The sequence below is a fragment of the Rana temporaria genome, chromosome 11 (assembly GCF_905171775.1).
Source record: "Rana temporaria chromosome 11, aRanTem1.1, whole genome shotgun sequence".
In the NCBI taxonomy this organism is placed as follows: Eukaryota; Metazoa; Chordata; class Amphibia; order Anura; family Ranidae; genus Rana; species Rana temporaria.
The window spans coordinates 90,910,815-90,933,575 of record NC_053499.1 but is presented as its reverse complement, the minus strand read 5'-3'; the positions used below and the strand labels follow the sequence as shown (position 1 = coordinate 90,933,575).

At 45.6% G+C, this 22,761-nt stretch overlaps 1 protein-coding gene across 1 annotated transcript in view; it reads left to right on the top strand.

The window, feature by feature from the left end:
- LOC120916886 (latent-transforming growth factor beta-binding protein 3-like) overlaps positions 1-22,761 on the top strand; it is a 2,124,401-nt gene that overhangs the window by 1,754,923 nt on the left and 346,717 nt on the right. The window contains 1 exon segment of the mRNA XM_040327823.1: positions 8,792-8,929. Coding sequence (XP_040183757.1) covers positions 8,792-8,929 — 138 coding nt within the window.

The following is a 22,761-nucleotide window of genomic DNA, read 5'->3' as shown; positions in this document are numbered from 1 at the left end:
GGGCGGGCTGTGTGGGAGGACCCCCTCACACACCCACCATTGCCACCCGGGGCATGGAGAAAGGTGGCAGATTGCCTCTGGGAGAGGCCTGCCTACTCCCAACTCCTGCAGTCCGGCTCCTCTCTCGGTTACACGCACAAAATACACTTTAAAAGAAAGAAAAAAAAAAAAAACAACCAAGTATTAGGCCCACAAACAGTAACCTTGAAACATCTATTCTTGGACTGTCTATATACACAACCTGAAAGAAAACCAAATGACGCAAAAGAATTAAAACAAATATTCAGAGTACACATGAAATTTACTTACGTCTTCTGAGAACTCTTCTAATTCTCCCCATCTGTTCTGGCTCTCTGATTTTCAAATCAGACCATCGCTTCCGCAGCTGCTCCCTGGACCTCTGCACCCCGAATTTTGCATGGAGAGTCCTCCGCACCTTCTCCATGATCTGGGCCTTCAGTTTATTGGGTTTCTTGTAAGGCCCTTTTTTGCCGTCGTAGTCCTCCTTTTTAAGAACAGCTACCATCTCTAACATCTCTTCGAAGCTCATGTTGGTGGCTTTGTAACTCCTGCTCCTCCTGGTCTGTGCCTGGCCTCTATCCTGCCTGGTTGCAGCTTGCTGTCTTCCCTCCATCATTTCTTCTGACTCTTGTATTGAACGACTGAAAAGGGGCCTGTCAATCACTCGAACGATCGTCATGGGCGTGGCAACGTGCGGAGCTTCTCACATGCGCAGTGTATAAAGGGATATTGCGTGAATGAGAACGTCGTTCACAGTCGGTAGAAAACGTCGGAAAAACGATCGTGCAATACGACGATACGAAACTTGGACTTTATGAGATCAGTGGATGAGTTTGTGGGTTAGATATGGGGAGAAAGCTAAGGCTTGACTGACATTATTATTTTTTTGCTAAATTTTGACTTGCAGAAATAATGGAGGCCTTCAGAGAACAGGAGTTCTTCACATAATTTGATTCTAAGGGGGCCTCGGATGGCAACCCCCCTTTTTTCTAGAATTTTACTTTCCCCAAAAAATAATTTATTGGCATTGTTATGGCCCCCCCACCCCTAAAATAATTGACATATTGTTGCCACACAGCACGTGCACTTTGGGGGGCCAAGCCTGTATGGACAGTCTCACGGGCCACCACCACTGGAACATCAGTGGCCTCATCAGGCACAAGTGTCATGTAGTTTGATGAGGGTCTCTTTAGGAAATTGTGCAATATGCAGGAGCAAAGTATGACCTGGTTCTGATTCTACTTAAGAAACCTACAGTCCTTATCTTGTTTGCAATGCCTGTATACTGCTGTTCAAAGTATATAGGGCCAAACGGTCTTGTCAGGGCCGATCCTCGCTATAGGCTCACTATGCAAGCCGCTTAGGGCCCCGCAAAGCTGCAAAGGGCCCCCCAAATTACTAGAGGCCCCGCCTGGTGCAAAGTCATTTTCGCCCCCTCACCCCGCTTCTAAACTCGCTGGCTGAGTCATTTTCGACAGCAGAACACCCCCTCCCCCCGCTTCTCAACTTTCTTTAATGTGACATGTCACTGTCGTCAGCGCCCCCCCCCCCGATTGTCATTTTTAATGTGCCATGTCATTTTGCTTAGGGCCCTAGGGAGGTCAGGATCGGCACTGGGTCTTGTAATGACCTGGGGGGAGTGGTGGCGGGGAAACTCATGCTATTTTTTTCCTTGTCAAATATCTTTATTTGTAAATGTCAAAGAATTGAACAAACAGTATAACACAGATACATTACAATTAAGGAATAAGTTCTTTTGCAAGTACGTCATCTTGAAAATTTCGTATAATGAGCACGTTGTAACCTTGGTGGATAATTTGCAACAATCTTATACCGATTAATCAAGAGGAAGAAAAACTTGAAACAAAATTTGAAGCCTAATATACCATACTTATATATCCGTTAAGTAAGTCTACTTATTATATAAACAGTTGAAGCTTCAATCTTATATTACTGACCTAAGATAACTTAAGTGGAATATGTACAGCAAACATCAAAACGTCAGAACAAAAAATAAAAAGGGGGGGGAAGGAGGGGGAGGATAAGGTAAGGGAGTCTGCAGGACTAGGCCGGGAGACGCCTCCACTTGAGCAGGAAATGTAGCTACCGCCACGATGGCTGGGCTACCATGGCAACAACACATCATTATTAAAAGTATTAGATGTAGTATAAGTAATCCAAGGCATCCACTCTTTTTCAAACTTGGTGATTGTATCTGAGTCCATGGCCGACATTTTGGCATGTGTCATTGCTTTATTTGTTCTGGATAAGACTTCATTTACTGACAGGTTTGGGGATTTCCAAGCCTTTGCAAGAGTTTGCTTGGCAGCTGTAAAGAGCTGCCTTATGAGTTTAAATTGTATATGCGTTAAATTGTCAGGTTTTTAAGTTGAGCCGATTTGGGGTCTAAAGAGATACTCTTGTTTGTCAGTATGTTTGCCAATTGAAAAATTTCTGACCAAAATGTTTGAGCTTTCGGACACGACCACCAGGTGTGATAGTATGTGCCTATGTTAGAGCATCCCCTAAAGCATAGTTCTGAGTAATTCTGAGTATATTTAGCCACTCTAGCTGGCACAAAGTACCATCTAGAAAGCACCTTGTAGTTTGTTTCTGACGCTAACACGTTTGGGGATGCAGTTTTGGTGTTATACCATATTTGGCTCCAATCCAAGTCACTCAATTCCGCTCCCAAGTCCTCCTCCCATCTGCGGACATATAAAAGTTTCCCAGTGTTGGGTTGTGTTACTAGTTGGGAATAGAGGGTAGATATCAAGCTTCTTGCATGTGGATCTTTTTTTACATATGGATTCAAAGACCGATAATTGAGTAGATGAAGTAGAAGCATCTGCCGGGGGTTGGAAACATTTTTTTATTTGCAGGTACCTAAATAGCTCACTTTGTGGGATACCGTATGTTTTGCGCAAAGTTGGAAAGGGAATGATGGATGAAGAATCTAGAAATTTGTATTTTTGAATGCAGTCTTTTTTCACCCATTCTTTGAATGTGCCTGGATAGACCCATGCTGGGTAAAATGCCGGATTCTTGAAGAATGAAAGTAATGGTGTTAGTGGGGATTGCAGGCGGTTTTTATTTTTGACTTTGTCCCATAAGGATAGCGAGTGTTTAATGATGGGATTGCTTATATGTTTACATAGTTTTGGAGTGATCCAAAGTATGTTAGATATTGGTATGGGGTCACTTTCTAGCGCTTCTATAGCTACCCAAAGAGGTGATTCTTGTTTTGCGTGGTATTTTGTTAGATTTGCTAATTGTGCAGCTTGATAATAAAGCAAAAAGTTGGGATACCCAAGTCCTCCATTGACTTTGGGAAGGTGAAGGGTGTGGGGTTTAATTCTAGGTTTAGAGGCGCCCCAGATGAAGGAAGAAATTCTTCTTTGGACTATTCTAAGATAGTAAGCCGGTATTGGGATGGGAAGTACTCTGAAGAGATAAAGAAATTTTGGAAGGATTGTCATTTTGATGGCATTTATTTTCCCAAACCAGGACAGCGGGAGTTGGGTCCAAGATTTCAAGAGGCTTGTTATTTGTTTTAGGAGAGAAGGATAATTATGTGAGAATAAGTCAGATATATCTGCCGTCAGGTGAATTCCTAAATATGGAATGCTTTTTACTGGCCATTCAAAAGGAAGACCTGATTTTGCGGCACTTAATTCTGTGGATAAGAGCAAGATATTTAAGGCCCGGCATTTTTTGGGGTTTATTGCGAGACCCGTAAAAGACGCAAACTGGTTCAGAATTGGGATTAGATTGGGGCCTGATACCTGGGGCGATGAGAGAAATAGAAGAATGTCGTCTGCGTATAAACATATCTTGTGTTTGATACCACCCAAATCTATGCCTAGGACTGTAGGATCGGATCTGATCTTTTGGGCGAGGGGTTCTACAAGGAGGGCAAACAATAATGGAGATAATGGGCAACCCTGTCTCGTACCTCTTTGTACGTTGAAAGTATCCGATTTGTACCCCGCGTATTTTATGTAAGCTTTAGGGTTTTTATAAAGCTCCAGGACCCACCTTATATAATTGGGACCAAATCCCCATTTCTGCAGATTATATTCTAAATATGACCAAGAAACTGAATCGAAAGCTTGCTTTATATCTAAGGAGACAAAACACGCTGGGATTCCTCTCTTTTTGGCGATGTATGCTATTAAGTTTGCCCTCCGTATATTATCCCTCGCCTGTCTCTTGGGCATAAACCCCACCTGATCTCGATGGATCAGGGATCCAATGAATTTGTTTAGACGTTGTGCTAGTATTTTGCCTAGCAATTTAATGTCTGTGTTCAGCATAGATATTGGGCGGTAGTTTTCGCTGAGAGTAGTGTCAGTAAGCGGTTTAGGGATCATACAAATTGTGGCCATTAGCGATTCTTGCCTGAAGGATTTTTGTTTTAACAGGTCATTGAAAGCATCTGCCAACCTTGGGGAGACTAGATCTATAAAGGTTTTGTAATATCTAGCTGAGAACCCATCTGGTCCAGGTCGTTTGTTTAATTTAAGATCTTTGATGGCTGTTGCTACATCCTCTTGAGTTATTGTCTCGTCTAGCTGTGATTTTTGGGCTTCATTTAATTGCGGTAATTTGATTTGAGAATAAAAGGAGTTAGCCTCTGTTTCGTTGAACGAGTTTGTTTCCGAGTATAGTTTCTTTAGGTGGGAGCTGAATTTTTGCACTATCTTGATTGGATTGCTGGATATATTTTTATTTGCAATTTTTAATCTTATTGGATTGTAGGTTTTATTGATAGAGTTTAGTGCTCTTGCTAAGTTTGTTCCTGGTTTGTTGGCATTTTTATAAAACGCGTGTTTGGACCTAAGTAATGTTTTGTCTGCAGAGTCAGTGAGGAATAGATCGTATTCTAATCGCGCTGTATCGAGACGCGCTTTAGAATTGGGGGTGTGATTCTGTTGGAAGGCCACGAATGCTAAATTGTGTTCTGTTTCTAGATTTTTTGCTAATTGTTTACGATCACGCTTAAGGATTCCCAGTTGCCGTTGGAGGGTCCCTCTCAACACTGGCTTGTGAGCTTCCCAGAGTGTTAGCGGGGAGATTTCTGGGGTCGCATTTAGTTCTAGATACTCTTTTAAGCTCTGTTCAATTACTAAGCAGTAAGTTGGATGTTTGAGCAGTATTTCAGGGAGATACCAAGTTGGGTCGTGATTTTTAGGGATCACTGATGCTATTGTGGTGAGTACGGCATTGTGATCTGACCAGGGAATGGGAATAATGCTGGAGGCTAGTACCTCCGGCAGCATTCCAGTTGTTAAAAATATGTGGTCTATGCGACTAAATGATTGATGAGGATTAGAGAAATACGTGTAGTTACGTTTCATTGGGTTAGTTTCTCTCCATGTGTCTACTAATTTGTATTTGGCTAGAAGATTAGCAAAATTCCATTTAGCTTGGTTTTTCGGAGGGGAATAGGGCGTTTTGTCCAGGAAAGGGAGGAGGACCTGGTTGGAGTCTCCGCATATGAATAGGGATCCCACTTTATGTACTTCAATAGTTTGGAAGAGATGTGACATGAATGACAAAGGGTTAATGTTAGGAGCGTAATAAGACACTATAGTCACTGCCGTGTCCATGATATACCCAGTTAGGATTATGTAACGGCCTTCTGGATCTTTGATTTCTGTTTTCAAAGTGAATGGTGTAGTCTTGTGGAATGCTATTAAGGTACCTCTCTTTTTAACAGAGGCGGATGCTGTGTATACTTGTGGATAGGATGCGTTATAATATTTAGGGGTAGCAGTAGGAGTGAAGTGAGTTTCTTGTAGGCAAATTACGTGCGCTTTCTTGGCCTGGAAGTATCTGAATGCCTTTGTGCGCTTTTGTGGTGTGTTTAGGCCTTGCACGTTAAGTGACAGTATATTCAGCAGAGCCATGGCAGCCAAACCAACATGCAATTCTTACCGTAATTCCATGAGCAGCGTTCTCCCGGCCCACTCCACGCAGACAGATGGGGAGGAGGAATAGGGAAGGATTGAGAGAAAAAAACCTTAAAAAGAAAATGAGAGACAATACTAGGTGATAAATCTTTAAGCATCAGCTTACTAAGTGAGCATTCAAGTAAGACCCGTGATGGGAGGATTGCTCCCCCATCAGGGGGAAGGGAGCCCTCGTCTAATCCCTGCATATTATTGCGAGAACCAGAGGAGAGCTTAGTGAGGCACGTGTACTATCCATGCATTGGAGGCCTGCATACTGGAGTTTATTATGCGTATCCTTATGGATACATATGTAAAGCTATTGTTAATAATTTTGTTTTGGATTGGGAATTCTGGCTTTGCGTCAGGGCACGCCATATAAGACGTATGGGGGGGCAAGGGTGATGTCCTAACTAATGACAACGAGGTATGTTGGCTTTGACTTACATGTCAAATGCAAATTGAGTTTGGTGGTAGATTTGATGGAGAGTGGGCAAAGCACGTTACAGGATAATGTGGTCTAATTTCTTCAATTTTCTTATCAGGAAAAGGAGACAAGTTGTCTTAAATTTTTGCCAAAAATGTATATAATTTAAGTGTTTCCAGGGAACTTGCTTTGGAGGTAGCAAAAATGGGGTGGGGGAAAAATCTATCTGTAGATTGGCGTTAAACTTAGGCACTGAAAAAATATGCATTTACCCATGTGACTACTTTTGGGAGTGAAGGATTTGAATGCTGACAGAACATAAATAAAATAAATGAAAAAAAATAGAAATACTTCATCTCCAGGGAGATCGAAAAGTTCAGGGTAATTATGTAGCTATGGGTAAAGAAAAAGAAAAATTTGTAGCTGCTTGCAAAGGGAGTTCAGTCCATTGTGTCTTCCTGGTCCTGAGCTTGAGCGACGAATCTGCCTCGTTTGTGCGTCTGTTGTATGCCATTGTTATGCTCTTGGTGAGATGGGCTGTTGTGTGTAGAGGTAGATGCTGATCTTCTGCGCGCAGTATTTGCTGTAGAGGGTTTTTCTATAATCTTGAAATCCAGCAGGGCTTGGTGTAACTGGTCCGGTGTCCTACAAACAATTTTTGTTCCTTTTATAGGTGAATCTCAGGGAGAAGGGGAAACCCCATTGGTACTTTATATTGTGATGCTGCAGTTCCAATAGGAGGGGTTTCATGGCCCTTCTTTTAGCAATAGTAATTTGCAATATGTCCGCAAAAATCTGGTACTCATGCCCTTGAAATGATAAATTCTTCTTATCTCTGGCAGCCTCCATTATTTGTTCCTTTGTTTTGTAAAAGTGGAACTTAGCTATTATGTCTCTGGGAGGACCATCAGTTTTCCTGGGGGTGAGTGCCCTATGGATTCTATCCATTTCCAGTCTTTCTACCGCTATTCCAGGTAGAAGTTCTTGGCATAAAGCCAATGCGGTGGCTTGTAGGTCTATGACTGATTCTGGGATCTGGGAGTCTAATATTGGACCTCCTAGCGCGGTTTTCAAAATCCTCCAGTCTATTCTGCAGCGTTGCATTTTCTTCTTTAAGAGAGTCTATTTCTGACAGGCAATCTTGTGTATACATTTCTATTTCTTCCACTTTAGTCTCCAAAGCTTCTGTGCGATACCCAATCTCTCTGATCTCTTTTGTGAGACTGGCAGTTATTTGGTCTGAGGTGTTTTTCAAGGCTTTGTGAAGCATTCTTTCAAATTGCTTCATTAGTTCTGAGGGGACTGCTGAGCCCTGGCTTATGGCTGTGACCTTTCTTTGACCTCCTCTTCCTCACTCTCTGAATTGAATGCACTGTGTGAAGCCATAAGTTTAGCTGGCTTTGTCACTCGCTTTGTCCCCTTCTCTGAGGTGATTTTCTCTGAGGAGACAGGCGCCTTCTTGACTGCACTCTTAGTCAGCTGTGCTCCGCTGCCTGTACTGTTTTTATTTTTGTTCCTTGCGCCCCCGAGTACCATTTTTTGCTCAGGTGGCTTCCCTCACCTTTTAGGGAGATGTGTCTGCACTCACGTTCGTGAGAAGCCCGGTATTCTGATCGTTATCCGCGGGTTTTCTTCTGCATGGAGCGGAGCTCTAGCCCGGCATGTCCGTCCCGCTAGGCTCCGCCCACGAACCCCCCATGCTATTTTTTTCAATGATTTTTATCCATATTGCAGGGACCAAACATTGCATTAAAGCCACAAGCAGTATTAAATTACTTTTTTCTGAGAGTAATCTCATGTTGTGCAGGGACATTTCTAAACACGTGCCACTACTATAGACACCCAGCAGGTACCATATTTAAAAGGATTTTTTTTTTTCACTTTAAGCATCATTAAAATCGCTGCTCAAGAAAAAACTACATTTTGTAAAACTTTTTTTTCCATTGATACATGTTCCCTGGGACAAGACCCGGGTTCTCAAAGACGTTTTCCATCAATAACTTGCATATTGGACTTTAAAATGAGCACTTTTGAATTCGAACGTTCGAGTCCCATAGACTTCAATGGGGTTCTAAATGTTTGTGCGAACGGACGGTCTGTTCAAACGTTCTGGTGCCAACCGAACCCGGGTATGTTCGGCTCATCCCTAATGATCAACAAGGTGGCAGCTTTTCTTATAGCCTAAAGACATAAGATGTGTTACTAAATGATATGTTATCTCATTTTTTAGGAAGAACAAATGCAATAATTATCTCTTGCCATTTGCTGGAAATGTATATTGCTACATAGTGTTTGCATGATATACTGTAGCCTATAAATGTACTGTAATGAGTTGAATGCAATCGGACTGTCTTTAGACTAATGCTGTAAGTTTACCTTTTTCCCACAGATGTGGATGAATGCGTAGATGAGTCTAATTGTGTCAATGGTCAGTGTATCAACACTCGAGGCTCCTTCTATTGCCGTTGCCCACTACATATGCAGTACCACACAGAACACAAGCTTTGTGTGCCCAATACTGAGCTAGGTAAGGATATTCCATGCATTTACTGATTAATTGTGCATCCCTTAGCTATGCTTTGAATTCTAAAATTACAAGACTGCAACATGGAGTTAATTTTTAGGTTATTTTGAAAGGCTTGTTGCAAATGAGTTTGAGTTGAATGAATGACACATTAATCACATACTGTACATATAAGAGCCCATTCACATCTAGGCGACAAAACGCCCGACGCCGGACGCTTGTGCCGCTAGAGGGGAGAATTCCCATTGCTGTCTATGGAGATGGTTCACATCTCATAGACGCCTGCCGCCTGCCGGACCCTTTTTTTCAGGCGGCATTGGCATTCGGCCATACAAAGCAATGGCAAGGCTTTGTAAAAAAAAAAAAGCTACACACTTGCGGCAAAATACGCCGCGTACGCGCCGTATCTTGTCGCGGAGGTGTGAATGGAGCCTAAGACTACAATAAAGAAACTACCACAGTTGTTTTTTTTGTTTACAAAAGTTTATTGAAAATTTCAATAGAAAGAACATTACACAATTAGTCACATGAATTGACATAAAACAGTTGTCAACGGAGAGTCGCCAAGAAAACATTGCATGCTGTGATTTTATGGAGTAATAATAGGAGAAAACATGCTGCTCAGTGATGAACAAATAGGAAATGCTTCATAAATAACAGATAATAATATCAGGTTAGACGTGCTGCGGGATGTCCCAATATGATCATTTGGTGTAATACACCTGAATGCTATCATTAAGCATATGATAAACTCTTTCTGAGAGTTTGATCATCTCCATTCTCTCAAGAACCTGTGGCCAGGAGATATTATTGAATCTCCAATTGAGTGCAATCATCCACTGTATTGAGCTACATAATGAGTGGAATAGTCTGGTGCAGTGGATGGGGATCCCTGGTATCCCGGCATACAAGACACATATCTGGGGAATAGGGGTGATCTTGTAGCCTGAGGAACTTTCGAATCTGGCAGCCGCCGAATTCCAAACATGGTCTAGGAGAGGGCAGCTCCAGAAGGTGTGTAACAATGTGCCCGGTTCTGTGCAACCCCTAAAACAATTCGGGGAGACTGATGGGTAGAATGAGTGTAGTTTGGAGGGGGTAAGGTACCATCTGGTATAAAGTTTCAACGGGGTCTCTCTAAAGGATATAGCCTTGTTTCACTTTCTAAGGTTTTCTGCCATGGTGCACCAAGTGTCAGGGGTAAAAGTGTCATTTAGATCCCTCTCCCAGTGGAGCATCTGATTAGATTTGTCTTGCATATTGAGAGAGTTGAGATAACTGTATAAGCGGGAGATCATCCCTTTATCCCTGGATGATGACATACATATTCTCTCAAATACCGTGTTAGTGGAGGGGTTGGTGAGGGAAAAGTGTTGGGTGAAAAGGGATTTGATTAGTTCATAGTTTTCTATTTTGTGAGGGGGAGGGCCTTTTCCCTCTGTAATGTTGTAAAGGGTTTAAATACCCATTTGGACAGAAGTGAGGAAAGTGTGGTGAGGTTGTTTTTAATCCAAAAAGGAAAATCGCTGCCTGTTTTCATAGGCAAGACTGAGCCTAGGGTCTCCTAAGAAGGAGGTAAAGGGGGAGATGGGTGAGGAGAGTGCGTATGTATCCTTGATTTCCAACCATAGTTGAAATAAATGCGCAACTACTGAGTTGAGTTTCAAGAGTTTTTTATATACCATGTTATTGGACCATACGGTGCCTTGGAGATGAAGAGGGAGGATTGAAATCGTTTCAAATCTCTTCCATGGTAAATCATTTGCTGGGGAAAACCACTGGGAGATCTGAGATAGTTTGGTAGCTATCTAATAATGCCAAAGATTTGGGAGCCCAAGCCCACCCACTGCTTGTGGACGATGTAGGAGAGCATAACCATATCTGGGTTTTCTATCCGCCCAAATAAATTTATTAATTGTTCTCTGCAGGGACTCTATCTTGGATTTCGGGACTATTATAGGGAGGGAACGGAAGTAGTAAAGTATTTTAGGAATGACGTTCATCTTGACTGCACAGACCCTACCCAAGAAGGAAATATGATATGAGGACCAGGATTTAAGGAGGTTCTCAATTTGTGCGAAGATGGGGAGAAAGTTAGACTTATAAAGAAGCGAGTGTGAGGATGTAATGTTGACCCCCAGGTATTTGAAGGAAAGGGGACACCATATAAAGGGGAAGTTACTTTGTAGTAGGCTTTGCATGTCTGGGGGTATGTTAAGTGAGAGGGCAGAGCACTTGTTAGTGTTGATTTTTAGACCCGAGATTTCATGGAAGGTTCTCAGGGTTTCTAGAAGTACCGGTATGGATAACAAGGGTTCTGAGATGAACAACAAGGTATCATCCGCGTACATACTTAGTTTGAATTCTGAGTCATTTTTAAGATATCCTCTGATATCTGGGTTAGCTCTAATGGCATGGGCTAGGGGCTCTATGGCTAGAGCAAAAAGGATCGGGGATAATGAGCATTTTAGGATTTTAGATTGGCGTCTTGGACAATGTTTGATACTAGTCTAATGTTGTCTACTATTTGCCTGCCTGGTATAAAACCAGTTTGGTCTGGGTGAATTAAAGGGGATATAACCTTAGCCAATCTGTCAGCCAGGAGTCTGCCCAAGATCTTCAGATCATTATTCAGTACCGAAATGGGGCGAAAGTTTTGAGGGAGGGTGTGGTCCTTATCAGGTTTAGGGATCAGGGAGAGGTTTGCTAAGAGCATCTCTTCTGGGAAATAGTTTCCTTCAAGGATATGGTTAAAAAGTTTCATAAGGTAGGGGGCTAGTTGGGGGGAGAATTTCTTATAATACGAGGACGTGAAACCGTCCGGGCCAGGGGCTGTGGACATTTTGAGTGTTTTAATGATTTGGGAGATTTCTTCGGCAGAACAAGGTCTGTTTAGAGAGTCCTTTTGGTTTTGGTCTAAGGAAGGGAGTTGAAGATTGTTTAACCATGAAGTGGATTAAGCGTCCGGTCTGCTACCTGAATCAGCCAGTAGGTCTTTATAGAAGGTTGTAAAAATGTTTAGAACTTCTTGAGGGTGCGTAATGAGGTTTCCATTGTTGTCTCTTAATTTGTATAAATGCGTGGGGTTACTGTCTTGGTTTAATTTCCTAGCAAACATGGCTGAGGGAGAATTGCTATGCAGCAAGAATTTGGCCCTTGAAAACCTCAAGGATCTTTCTGTATTAGCTTGTATTTGGTCAGTGATATCCTGGGAGGTGGAATGTTGTAATTTTTTGTATAGTTGATTTAGTTCGTTTGTCAGGCTTTTAATTCCTGCCAACCTTTCCCTATTCTTGGCTCCAGCAAGTTTGATGATGTGGCCCCTCAAGACTGCCTTGTGGGCGACCCAGAGGGAGGTGGGGGGGTGTCTCCATTAACGTTCTCAAGGAAATAATTCTCTATATGGGTAGTAATAGAGTTTCTGTTCTCAGGGTCTGTTAGGAGAGAATCATTAAGGCGCCAATTATATGTAGAGGGGGAGAGACCTATGTGGGACGTGTCAAATGAGGTGATGTCATGGTCCGACCATGGGCAGTGATGTATGTGTGCCTGTGATGAGTTAGCCAGAAGGATTGGGGTACAAAAAATGTAGTCCAGCCTGGCGTAGCAATCGTAAGGGTGCGAATAGTGTGTATAGGATTTGATACCTGTGTTATGTGCCCTCCAGGAGTCAATAAGCTAAAATGTATTTATGAGTCTATTGATGGACTTAGAAAAAGCCTTGGAGGAGGGAGATATTCTACTCCTGTCCAAGGCAGGGTGAGCAGACAGGTTAAAATCCCCACCTAGAATGATGTGTGGGGACTGAAATCTATCAAGGGTATCAAAAAATTTAGAAAAAAAAGTAGTTTGGGCGTCATTTGGGGCATAAACAGATGCAATCGTGATCACTCTGTTGTTAATGGTGCCTTTAAGAATTATGAAACGGCTGTCTGGGTCTTTAAAAATGTGCTGGATATCAAAGACAACAGAGTTACGTATATATATCGCCACACCTCGGGTCTTATTAGAGAAGGTCGTGTAGTGGTATTGATTATATGATCTGTTAAAGAAGGTGGGGTGTTTGGAGGTGGCAAAATGAGTTTCCTGGAGTAGGACTATGTCCGCCTCCAGTCTTTTGTAGTGCTGGAAAGCTTTTTTGCGTTTATGTGGTGAGTTGAAACCCTGTGTGTTGTGGGAAATAATTCTAAGACCCATGGAAAAACAATATAAGAAATATCATCTGAGAGCATAGTCCTAGCGTATACAACCATAAGGCAGGATCGCAGGGGCCTTAAAGGCTCCCTGTGGGAGTGTTACAAATCTCTGGGGACAAAGAGTAATCTGTCACTTGAAGTAAAAGAAAAAAGGAACCATAGGAAGGACAAAACGTCCTTATCCCACAAACCGAGCGGGTGATACCCCATACTAAGATGGAGCAGCAGCCGGGTACGGCTGTAGGAGTGGGGTCAATCAAGCAGTGGCGGATGCGCCAGGCATTTAAAAACTTTGTGATTTTTGCCATGAGGCGGAACGATAGTAGATGGACATATGATGCTTAAAGCACCAGCCTACTATATGGAGCACAAGACGTGATCTTCACAATAATAGTGCTGTGTAGGATCATAGAAATCAGTTCGGGTTTCAGATTACGGGAACAAATATGACTTAGAGCATCCTTAGGACTGAGCATGTATCTGTTGGAATAGAACATAACCTGAAAGGGAGTCCATGCGTCCTCGATCCTTGTGCAGGTCCCCCACATCTCAGATGGAGGAGATAGAAGAGTAAGGAATGTCATGTGGTATAACCTCTCGTGTGAGCAGGTGCACAGGAGCTTCTTGAAGTGTCTCTTGCGAATGGCGCCATCTGGTGGAGAGAACATGGAACAAAAAGAAACTGGGAAAACAGAAAATGAAGAGAAAAAAAATAAAAAAATCTTGAGGATTAAGCTGAGGAACATGGCTGCAGATTGCACATGTTAATCTTAAAAGTGCTGGTTCTGAAATGATTGGATCAATCTTCTCTGGTCTCTCTGGCTGCGTCTGGTAGAGGGGGTAGACCAAATTGGAGAGGGCCTGGGTGTAGTTGGGGGGTGGATTTGAGGATCCTGGGCCAGCAGGCCTAGTTTTATCAGCAGTTCTTTGCCTTCAATGACGTTATAGACAGTATGGGGCTGATTTACCAAGCCAATGACTCATGGAGTAAAAGCAGGAGTAGCAGCCGTTTTGCCATTTACTAAAGAAATACGCTGCTAGTGCAGTGTATTTCCCTAGTTACTAATGTGCTCCGTGCGCCCAGGAGAGGGTGCATTGTGCACCAGTACAGACCTGGCGCATGGCACATTGAAATGTAAATTGCGGGGGTTTGGGCGGGAGTTTATTAGGGGGGGAGGTGGGGGGATGCAGGGGAAGTGAAGTGACATGTGTTTGAAAGTGTTTGGCGGGCCGAATTGAAAGTGAAAGTGTTTTTTGAAAACAGATCCCCGTACGCTTGCACAGTGCGCCTGAACCTCGGGAGGTTCATTTGCATACTGGGCATGCGTGGGGAGAAAAGTCAGGGATTCCCGTGCGCCTTGTCAGTACGCCGTGAGAATCTTGGTAAATACCAAACGGCGTACCCTTGATTGTGCTGCGTGACGCGGCGCACGGGAATCTCCGAGCTGTTTTCAGCCATGAAGGGGAACTCCGCGCCAAATTTCAAACTTGAAATCGGCGCGGGTCCCACTCCAGGGGTACATTAGGCTCTTAGGCTTGGTCCGGAACGTGAGGGGTTAAACCCGTGCCGATTCGACGCTGGGTTCCCCCTCCAGATCCAAACCAAGCCCTCATCGCAAGCACGCAGTCTGGCCCGGACGGGAATGGGGGTGGGGACGAGCGAGCGCCCCCCCTCCTGAGCCGTACCAGACCGCATGCCCTCAACATGGGGGAGTGTGTGCTGTGGGGGAGGGGGGCACTGCCCCCCCACCCCACAGCACTCTTGCCCCCATGTCGATAGGGACAAGAGCCTCTTCCCGACAACCCTTGCCATTGGTTGTCGGGGTATGCGGGCGGGGGCTAATCGGAATCTGCGAGCCCCATTTAATAAGGGGGCCCCCAGATGCCGGCCCCCCACCCTATGTGAATGAGTATGGGGTACATCGTACCTCTACCCATTCACCTGGGGGAAATGTAAAGTTAAATAAAACACCACACAGAATAAAATATTTTATTAATCAGCTCCGGATCCCCCCCTTTCTTCTTTCACAAGGGGGGGTTTCTTCTCTCCCGATCTTCTGCCGGGACCCTGGGCTTCGGTGATTTCTGCTGGGGGAGGGCGCCATCCCTCGGTCCTCTCCGGAGCCTTCCGCTGGGTGCCCCCACCCCATTTAAGCTCTTTTACATTAGGGGGGGGGCCATCCGGACTTCGGCGACTTCTGCCGGGGGGTGGCGCCTATCCCCCGGTCTTTCCGGTGCCTTCCACCAGGGTTCCGGTCTTCCTGGTCTTCTGCCGGGGGTGCGCCAACTCCCCGGTCTTTTCTCTGCTCCCTCTTCTGCCTGGCTCCCCCGCGGAGCCAGGGCTTTCTTCCATCTTCTTTCTTCTCTCTTCCTTCTTCTGCCTGTCTCCTCCGGGAGCACAGGGCTTGTCTGCGCTGTCCTCTCCCTTCTCTTCCATTGGATGTTGACACAACGAGGTTCCGCGCTGACATGCCGTGTCAGCGGCGGGCATCGACTTATATAGGGCAATGCCACCATGTGACCTCAACCCATGTGACATCACATTCCCTGGGCATGATGGGAATGTGATGTCACATGGGTTGAGGTCACATGGTGGCATTGCCCTATATAAGTCGATGCCCGCTGCTCAGACGGCATTCCAGCGCGGAACCTCGTCGTGTCAACATCGAATGGAAGAGAAGGGAGAACACAGCGGAGACAAGCCCTGGGCTCCCGGAGGAGCCAGGCAGAAGCGGAAGGCACCGCAGAAGCCCGGAGGGTGGCACCCTCCGGCGGAAGAAAGCCCTGTGCTCTGCGGAGGAGACAGGCAGAAGTGGAAGGCATCGCAGAAGCCCGCGGGTGTCGCCCCCCCGGCGGAAAACACCGTAGAAGCCCGGGACCCTCCCCCAAAGGCAAGGAGCCTCACTGGTGAAGGGGGTCCCGGTGAAAGACGGCGCTGCACCCCCCCATAAACCGACGAAGCCCGGGACCCTCCCCCAAAGGCAAGGAGCCTCACTGGTGAAGGGGGTCCCGGTGAAAGACGGCGCTGAAGACCCCCGCAGAATCCGACAAAGCCCGGGACCCTCCCCCAAAGGCAAGGAGCCTCACTGATGAAGGGGGACCCGGTGAAAGACGGCGCTGCACCCCCCCCCCGCAGAAACCGACGAAGCCTGGGACCCTCCTCCAAAGGCAAGGAGCCTCACTGGTGAAGGGGGTCCCGGTGAAAGACGGCGCTGCACCCCCCCAGAAACCGACGAAGCCCGGGACCCTCCCCCAAAGGCAAGGAGCCTCACTGGTGAAGGGGGTCCCGGTGAAAGACGGCGCTGCACCCCCCCCAGAAACAGACGAAGCCCGGGACCCTCCCCCAAAGGCAAGGAGCCTCACTGGTGAAGGGGGTCCCGGTGAAAGACGGCGCTGCACCCCCCGCAGAAACCGACGAAGCCCGGGACCCTCCCCCAAAGGCAAGGAGCCTCACTGGTGAAGGGGGTCCCGGTGAAAGACGGCGCTGCACCCCCCGCAGAAACCGACGAAGCCCGGGAACCTCCCCCAAAGGCAAGGAGCCTCACTGGTGAAGGGGGTCCCGGTGAAAGACGGCGCTGCACCCCCCCCAGAAACCGACGAAGCCCGGGACCCTCCCCCAAAGGCAAGGAGCCTCACTGGTGAAGGGGGTCCCGGTGAAAGTCGGCGCTGAAGACGGGGGGGTAGGTGAACCCCCCGCAGAAAGCGACGGAGCCCTCCCCCATAGGCAGGAGCCTCATGGTGAAGGGGGCTCCGGCAGAAGACCCCCGGCAGACTAATAAATTAATTTATTAATGTGTGTGGTGTTTTATTTCTTTACATTTTTCCCCCCAGGTGAATGGGTAGGGGTACAATGTACCCCATACTCATTCACATAGGGTGGGGGGCTGGAATCTGGGGGCCACCTTATTAAAGGGGCCTCTCAGATTCTGATAAGCCCCCCGTCCGCATACCCCGACAACCACGGCCAGGGTTGTCGGGAAGAGGCTCTTGTCCCTATCGACATGGGGACAAGAGTGCTTTGGGGTGGGGGGGCAGAGCCCCCCTCCCCCACAGCACACACTCCCCCATGTTGAGGGCATGCGGTCTGGTACGGCTCAGGAGGGGGGGGGTCGCTCGCTCGTCCCCGCCCCCATTCCTGTCCGGCCAGACTGCGTGCCTGGGATAAGCGCTTGGTCTGCATCTTGGGGGGGACCCCACGCTGGTTTTCGGCGCGGGTTTAACCCCTTATGTTCCAGACCAAGCCTAAGAGCCTGGTATGCACCTGAAGGGGAACCCACATTTTTTTTTTTGGTCTGGAGTTCCCCTTCATGAACAGCGATCTGTCATTTACCCATGTCAGTCCCACCTCCTCTTCAGTTAGAACACACCCAGGGAACATATTTAACCCCTCCCTCGCACCTAGTGTTAACCCCTTCCCTGCCAGTGGCATTTTTATAGTAAGCAATGCATTTTTACAGCACTGATCGCTAGAAAAATGCCAATGGTTCCAAAAAAGTGTCCGATGTGTCCGCCACAATGTAGCAGTACCGATAAAAATCGATGTTCGCCGCAATAACTAGTTAAAAAAAAATATAACAAAAATGCCATATTTTGGAGACTTTTGCCAAAACCAATCAATAAACGCTAATTGCGATTTTTTTGGAACCAAAAAGATGTAGAATATGTATCGGCCTAAACTGAGGGATTTATTTATTTTTTAGAATATATATTTTTGGGGATATTTATTATAGCAAAAAGTCAAAAAAAATTTTTTTTTTTTTAAATTGTCGCTCTATTTTTGGTTATAGCTCTAAAAATTCAAAAAACGCAGAGGTGATCAAATACCACCAAAATAAAGCTCTCTTTGTGGGAAAAAAAAGGTTGCCAATTTTGTTTGGGAGCCACGTCGCACGACTGCGCAATTGTCAGTTAAAGCGACGCCGTGCCGAATCACAAAAACTGGCCCGGTCATTGACCAGCAATATGGTCCGGGGCTCAAGTGGTTTAAAATTCACAAAACACTAAAGTTAGCCCAATTTTTGGTGATAATGTGAAAGATGATGTTACGCCGAGTAAATAGATACCTTACATGTCACGCTTTACTATTGAAAACACTCCTGCAATGGGGCCAAAATTCAGTACTGGAAATTCCCCATAGGCGACCTTTTTTTTCAGGTTACCAGTTTATAGCTACAGAGAAAGTCTAGTGCTTAAAGTATTACTCTCGCTCTAACGCACGCGACAATACCTCACATGTGTGGTTTGAACGGTGTTTACATATGTGGGCGGGACTTACACAAGTCCCGCCCACATATATAAACATCGTTCAAACCACACATGTGAGGTATTGACGCGTGCGTTAGAGCGAGAGCAATACTTTTAGCACTAGACCTTCTTTGTAACTATAAACTGGTAACCTGAAAAAAAAAGTCGCCTATGGGGAATTTCAAGTAAATCCGATGTAAATCCGATGTAAATCATGGGTCTTCAAACTACGGCCCTCCAGTTGTTCATGAACTACAATTCCCATCATGCCTAGTCATGTCTGTGAATGTCAGTGCATTACAAGGCCTCATGGGATGTATAGTTCTACAACAGGTGGAGGGCTGTAGTTTGAGGATCCGTGCCCCAAATGATTATTTAGTTTGGGGTTTAGTAAAGGCAAAGCCACTCTGCAGTACAAGCATAGTTGCTGAAAATCAGAGAGGAAGCACTGATGGTTTTAACATCCAATCCTGTAGAAGCAAAGTTGTTTTGTTTTCTTCCTTGCTTTGCACTTGTAGTGCAAAGTGGATTTGCCTTTAGTAAATGGACCCCAAAGTCCAAGATCCCTAATAATTTGGGGTGTACACAGCAAAATGCTAGAGTGCAATTTACATAATGGGAAACTATTTAGATTGATCTCTGTGTCCCCAAGAAAAGATATTAGTAAGGTTTTACCCTCACTTCCTGTTTGGCTATGTGACAGGAAGTGAATGAATTAGAAAGGGTGAAGACACCTCACAAATGTTGTCACTATCAGGGGTGCAGACATCCCCAAAAAAATGAGCAGATAATACTTATTTGCAAATTAATCATTTTTTAGTTAACATTGGGTGGGGTGCTCTAACACACACATTCATACATATTAGCAACGCTGTATCCTGGCCTATTGGCATGGTTATATTTTCTTAGGCCTCTCAATAAAACTCTATGAAATTTGTGCTTAAACTATAACCAGGGGCGGACTGACAACTCATGGGGCCCCCGGGCAATAGAAGATTATGGGGCCCCTCTGGCTTACAGATGGCCACCACGCCAGGAGGCAGTGCAGAGGCGGGGCAGCTAAAATCTTGGGATATTCACATTAAAATTCACATTTTTACATACTGTCCCTGGTTTTACTGGTTTTTACTGGTTTTACTGAGCCTGGCAACCCTGATGGGGGCCCCCTAGTGGCATGTGGCCCTTGGGCAGTGCCCGAGTGACTCAATGGTCAGTCCGCCCCTGACTAGAACTATAATCAACACTTTTTATTTTCTTTAATTTTCGATAGAGTGAGGGAGGGTTATAGGCCCTGTCAGTTTATTTTGTATTATCTGTGTCCAATTGGGGAGATTTGCCTTCACTTCCTGCCCCATAGCCAAACAGGAAGTGAGAGAAAAACGATGCAAATTAAGGGAGTCCAGTAACCGTCTCACCCCCCCCAGAACTAGTGTGTGTGTGTGCCCTGAAAATTCCTGGACGGGTGATACAAAAACAGGGTGTGGCTTTGACAGGAAGGGGTGGGTAATTTTTCTATTAGGAGGTGCAGAAATGTAGTCAGGCCTAGGGCAGCACAAAACCTAAATATACTACTGCATATTGGGGCTTATTTAGACCGGATCCAATGTACAGCATGTTTTTATAGTGTGGGAGGAAACCCACGCAGGCACAGGGAGAACATGCAAACTCCATGCAGATGGTGTCACGGGCAGGATTCGAACCAGCGACCCTTTTGCTGCTAGGTCAAAGTGCTATACACTACACCACTGTGCTGAACGAACATGATTGCAGCTGAAAGCATGAGATCTTTTTTTTATTTCCAATACCATGCTTTCCAGCCTTATTGACCCTGCCTCTCTCCATAAAGAGGACCTGTCACCAGAGGCGTCTCTAGGGGGGGGCCAGATGGGGCCCTGACCCCCCCAACATTATGCTGTGCCCCACCATGTGCCCCCCCCCAAAAAATTTTTTTTTTTTTTTTTTGCTTTTTTTTTTTTTTTTCGGGCCGCCGCTGGAGTAACAGTCTCTCCTGAGAGGGAGAGCATCCCCAGTCAGCTCTGCGGGGCATTCCTCCCCCCTCCCTCTGCTCGCTGACACTGCATAATGCGAGCGTTCACACAACCACAGCCGCCCGATCTGCTCCTTCCCCTGCATCCTCATTGGCACGGAGAAGAGCGAGTTGCAGAAAGGACTCCATGAGCACTGTGGGGGAGGGGGGCCCAAGCCTTCATCTCAACTACTGAAAAAACAGACTGATTTCTCCCGTCCTTAGGACAGGAGAACCAGCCTGTAAATTCCGAGAGTGGTGACTGCAAGCTGAGCCAAGTGTCAGTCTATGACACTCTTTTACAGCCCAGCGAGTCTAGCCACCTCCCCCCCCACTCTCCTCACATACGAGCAGGGAGGAATAAAGCTCCTCCTCCTTCTCCTTTCAGTCCCGCCCACACTATCTCGGTGTGCTGTATCTGAAGAGAGGGGATGTGTGTTCAGGAAATATGAAAATCAGCAGCATGTGTGTGAATGATGCCTGAGATTCTAGCCTGGACCGTGGGTATGTGTGTGCACTGCAGACTGCAGTACACTGTAATCACTGAACTGCATTATCTCTATCCCTTCTCTCCCCCATCTGTCTCCGTCCCCCTCTACTGTTCTTTCAAGACATTCACAATTTACTTTCTGTAACGGTCACCACCGTTTACGATATTCCAATCCATCGCCCCACGACAGGTTATCCGACAGTCCGACAGACATCAGACACGACCCATTTCATTTCCCAGAATAAACGAGACAAAACAAGCTCTGGTACTGGCTCCAAAATGAATGAATGAATCCTTTATTGGTAACTTAGCTTTGTTATATACAGTACAAGCATGTTACAGTTAATCACAGGGACAAAGACACACTCCACCCACACATCACACAATGGGGGGCTTCATACACATTCTTTTAGATAATAACATTCCGATGAGTTAATTACTACTTATTACCCAGACGGTCTGGCTCCGCATTTAGAGGGGTTAATTACTACAGCTTGACAAGTCACATTCCACATCTTAACAGTGTCATTAGCATACAAAATGAACAGGTCTTAGGAGCAGATCTAATTAGCACAATGGACACAAAACAGTATTAGCATCACACAAAGGAATGTCTAGGAGCAGACTCAATTAACACCTCAAAAGCATGTGTCCCCACATTGAATGAAAACACTCTATTGACCTGTCGGAGTCAGACTTTAACAACTTGTAATATTTCAAGATATCCTGCAATACATGAATTATCAGTAATGTCCCATCTCATGTAATTTATAATTATCATTTCTCAGTCACCCTATGCCCAAAAGGGCATAGTGACGCTGGCACAGGAGTAAACCCCATCCTTCAAAAGTCTCTGGGTGTCACGGGCCATTCTGTTACACTTTCACTTTCAGTTAGGCAGGTAATATTCAATGCAAATTTTTTTCCTACATCCACAGATTGCAGGAAAGAAACTTGCATGATTCCCCCATCAACACAAACAGTGCTGACGGGAATATCCCTCCTGCCCAGCAATTGTATTCTATACAGCAACCACTGGTGATAATCATAAGAGAATCTGCTCATTAATGGTTCAAATCTCAGCCAGTTCCTGCTGAACCAGCTGAGATTTAAACTGTCTATGGCTGGTCTTAGCTCTTAGGCAGCCCATACATTGATCACTTTTTTTCATTCAACTATTAGGTTGAATAAAAAAAAAAGAAATGATCCAATTTCCCCTTCTACACATTATAGGTGGATGGGGGAATCGTCCCAGTGTGGACCAGTGCTGGAACAACCAGAGTTACTGTCCTGTCCCGGCTATTCACAGCGCTGGTCTCTGTCTCCATGGCAGCGGCGGCAGGACATTGGAACCCAGAGCTGGTTACTTTATGGGGCTGATGTACAGGAGGGCCAGCACAATTTGTTGTTAGAGATGGGCTGGGTATGTTCAAAATTCCACATGCCAGAGCCTGCCAGGAAGCCCACACTGCACAGCGCTAATCACAGGCAGTGAGACATTTCCCGGTCCGCAGCTGCACAGATCAGGAAATGTCTCACTGCCTGTGAATTAGCACTGTGGAGTGTTGGCTTCCTGGCTGGATCGGGCATGTGGGATTTCAAACACACCCGAGCCCATCTCTATTGGTTGTAGACAGTTGAGCTCCCTGCAGGTTGCTTAGCAGCAGTGGCGCTTCTCTGACATGCTGATCGTGATGCAATCCAGGTGATGCTCTTAGTCAAATCCTAGTGTTAAATATCAGAGATTTTATTGATCAAAGCCCACACTTTACAGGCATAGAGCCCACATGGCTGCGGAACATACGTTTGATTATATATACAGTGAGGAAAATAAGTATTTGAACACCCTGCTATTTTGCAAGTTCTCCCACTTGGAAAT